The sequence below is a fragment of the Barbus barbus genome (assembly GCF_936440315.1).
Source record: "Barbus barbus genome assembly, chromosome: 5".
Taxonomy (NCBI): domain Eukaryota; kingdom Metazoa; phylum Chordata; class Actinopteri; order Cypriniformes; family Cyprinidae; genus Barbus; species Barbus barbus.
In genome coordinates, this window is record NC_136733.1 from 3,609,015 (window position 1) to 3,612,415 (window position 3,401).

At 35.8% G+C, this 3,401-nt stretch overlaps 1 protein-coding gene across 1 annotated transcript; it reads left to right on the forward strand.

The window, feature by feature from the left end:
- Positions 1-357: 357 nt before the first annotated feature.
- Positions 358-2,152, forward strand: LOC306870496 (glial cell line-derived neurotrophic factor-like; the record flags this gene model as incomplete). Its single annotated transcript, XM_079417808.1, has 2 exons — positions 358-514; positions 1,731-2,152. 2 exons carry the CDS (start codon positions 358-360, stop codon positions 2,150-2,152), a joined length of 579 nt encoding a protein of 192 aa, XP_079273934.1.
- Positions 2,153-3,401: the final 1,249 nt, after the last annotated feature.

Below are 3,401 nucleotides of genomic sequence, written 5' to 3' on the forward strand. Positions count from 1 at the left end.
TCACAATAGCCAATTTTTACTATTATTACACATAATTCAGAAAGGCTAGGTTTTTTTTGTTTTTTGTACTTTTAAACTGTTCTGGGTCTATATAGTAGTAGTAGTAGTAATAATAATAATAATAATGCTATAATAACTTAAATAGTTGTTGTTATTATTATTATTATTACAGATGTAATTTATAAAGTGCCTTTTTCACCGTGCCTTCAAGTGCCTGATGGAGAAATTAAGTAAATGTTAAAAAACCAACAAATAGTTTACAAAGGCTGTAGTGTAAAACCATAATTAAAGACTAAGAAAAGCGTGTAATTCTCCTGAATGTTTGACACAGGCTCTGTGAGCTGAGGAGAGAGTAAGATGAAGGTCTGGGGTGTGATGCTGGCGTGTGCCCTGACGCTGAGCTGCGTGTCCTCCGTCCCGAACCCAACCGGACCACAGGACCTACAGAGAAAACCATACAAACATCTGCCTGATGCTCGTACCAGCAAACATCTGCAGCCAAGAAGTCACTCAGGTCAGGAGAAGCCATTCGATTCTTACTATTAAATATATAAAAGTCATATGAATACACACACAGGTGTGATAAAGCGTATTTCAGGACACACCTGATACTGTTGTGATGGTTAAGTAAAGAAGTTTCAGGTGACCCATTGTACCTGGGTGAGACACTAGACACACACACTACTCTAGTTCTATCAGCTTACAAACTGAGCTTACAACTCCATTTGAACCTGTATTATATCTGGTATCTGTGGACAAAAGCAGTATTGTTGCTAAAAGCTGTCAGAATAATGCTAACTATATCATGTTATGGCTCTTTGATCACTCTACTCGTCCTGTCATAAAGGCACATCAAAACACTACCACCTTTACATTCTGTCAAAACACAATGTACAACGCACTTGAAAGGGTCATCTCAGCAGTCTGTGTTCTCCTTGAGATCCACTAGCCAAGGTGTCCTGCAGCAAAAACAGGCATGGTTTAGTTTTTGCACAACCACCCTGTCTGACTCTTAAAAAGTTACATTTAATTTTTTTATTTACAGTTTTAATTCATATTCATTTTAGTTCAGTTTTCATAATTTTCTTACGTGCTTATTTGTTTATATATATATATATATATATATATATATATATATATATATATATATATGAGGGAGAGAGCTGTATTTTGAGTTTTAGTAATTTTGTTTTATTTATTTATTTTTCTATAACTTTTTTATTTTGAAGTAATTTAGTTTTGTCAATTTATTTTTTTTGCAATAGTCTTAGCTTTTATTTATTTTTATTTCAGATTAGTTTTAATTTTGTTGTGCTTTTGCCATTTTTTGTTTTTATTTCTCTATTTTTATTTCACTTTTTAGTAACTTTGTGACATGCTTTTGTCAATTTTAATATTTTTTTTCAATATTTCTATTTAGCTTTAATTTTTTTAGTATTTTTTTCATGCTTTTGTCATTTTTTATTTATCTATTTTTTTTATTTGCCAGTTTTAGTTACTTTGTGCTTTTGTCAATTTTAATTCGTTTTGTATTTTTATTTCAGTTTTAGTTAATTTTAGTCTTTCAACTTATTTTATCTCCATGATATGACCCTTTCAAAGCATCACCTTTCCATATACAACTACCTTTGTAGATTCAGAGGCTTTTGTAGCTCGTTTTAGCGTATTGCTTAAATTCAGATTGTTTCTGTAATGCAAATGCAGGAACATCTCTTTCCTCTGTCATCCAGACAGCTTTCCCACACCACACTCAGCCTTCACCCACAGATCCAAGAGATCTCCAAAACGGAGAGGCTTCCTTCGTAACAAGATGGACAGAAAGAGACTAAGTCGTGACGAGAGAGAGAAGGGCAAAGGAAGAGCGTGTGCACTGAGACAAGTCCAGCTGAAAGTGTCTGATCTGGGTCTGGGCTACCGGAGTCAGGAGGAGCTGATATTCAGCTACTGCAGCGGCGTGTGTATGAACTCCCTCACAAACTACGACAAAATCCTCACCGGCTTCGCCGGCAACAGCAAAAATATTCTGCGCAGCTCTCCTCACACCGCCTGCTGCCGACCTGTCGAATACGACGACGACCTGTCCTTTCTGGATGACAACCTCATATACCACACCATGAAGAGGCACTCGGCACGGAAATGTGGCTGTGTCTAAGCAACTGTGATAGACAATGACACCAGATGGGAAAACCAATAGAAACTATTTCAGGTTATTACATGTGTGAGCATAGCTCGGTCGAGGGAATCATCATGATTGCATTTCTCTAAGAAGATACAGGATAAGGAATTGCAAGAATAGTATTGCAAGATGTTAAAAAACTGGTACATACACTCAGAAAAAAAAGCTAAATGCTAAAAGGTGTGAATATGTACACTTTAGGTACTAATATGCACTATTTAGGGGTAAATAAGGTAACTTAAAAGACCTTTTTTTTCTGAGAGTGTAAATCATTTAACCTATAGGAAGGCACATCTTAAACATCAAGACAGGATATTTTGTGTGCTGTGTTTTTATAAGTTCTTATGGTGTCTTTTTGACATTTAACCTCCACTAGTTTTGGTTAATAAGATAATTTTCTCAGATTCTTATGTTCATTGTTAAATACAAAACCCAAACGAATGGTTTTGATTAAATGAATTCATCCCTATATATATATATTATATATACATATACACACACACAGTGCCCTCCAAAAGTATTGGAACAGTAAGGCCAATTCCTTTATTTTTGCTGTAGACTGATAAATTTGGGTTTGACATCAAAAGATGAATATGAGATGAGAGATTAACATTTCAGCTTTTATTTACAGGTATTTTCATCTGGATCTGATACACAACTTAGAAGATAGCACCTTTAGTTTGAACCCAGCCATTTTTCATGTTACCAAAAGTATTGGAACAGATAGAATTAACAGATTAAAGTGAAAAAGACTTCATATTTAGTTGCAAATCCTTTGGTTTCAATAACTGCATCAAGCCTGTGACCCACTGACATCACCAAACTTTTGTATTCTTCTTTTGTGATGCTTTTCCAGGCTTTCACCGCAGCCTCTTTCAGTTTGGGGGGTTACTCCCTTCAGTCTCTTCTTTAGCAGGTAAAATGCATACTCTACAGGGTTTAAGTGTGGAGATTGACTTGGCCAGTCTGAAACCTGCCACTTCTTGCCCCCGATGAACTCCTGTGTTGTTTTGGCACTGTGTTTTGGGTCATTATCTTGCTGCACGATGAAGGATCTCCCAGTCAGTTTGGTTGCATCTTTCTGTAAATTGTCAGACTAAATATTTCTGTAGACTTCTGAGTTAATTTTGCTGCTGCCATCATGTGTTACATCATTAATGAAGATTAATAAGCCTGTCCCAGAAGAAGCGATGAAAGCCCAAGCCATTACATTACTTGTGTAATG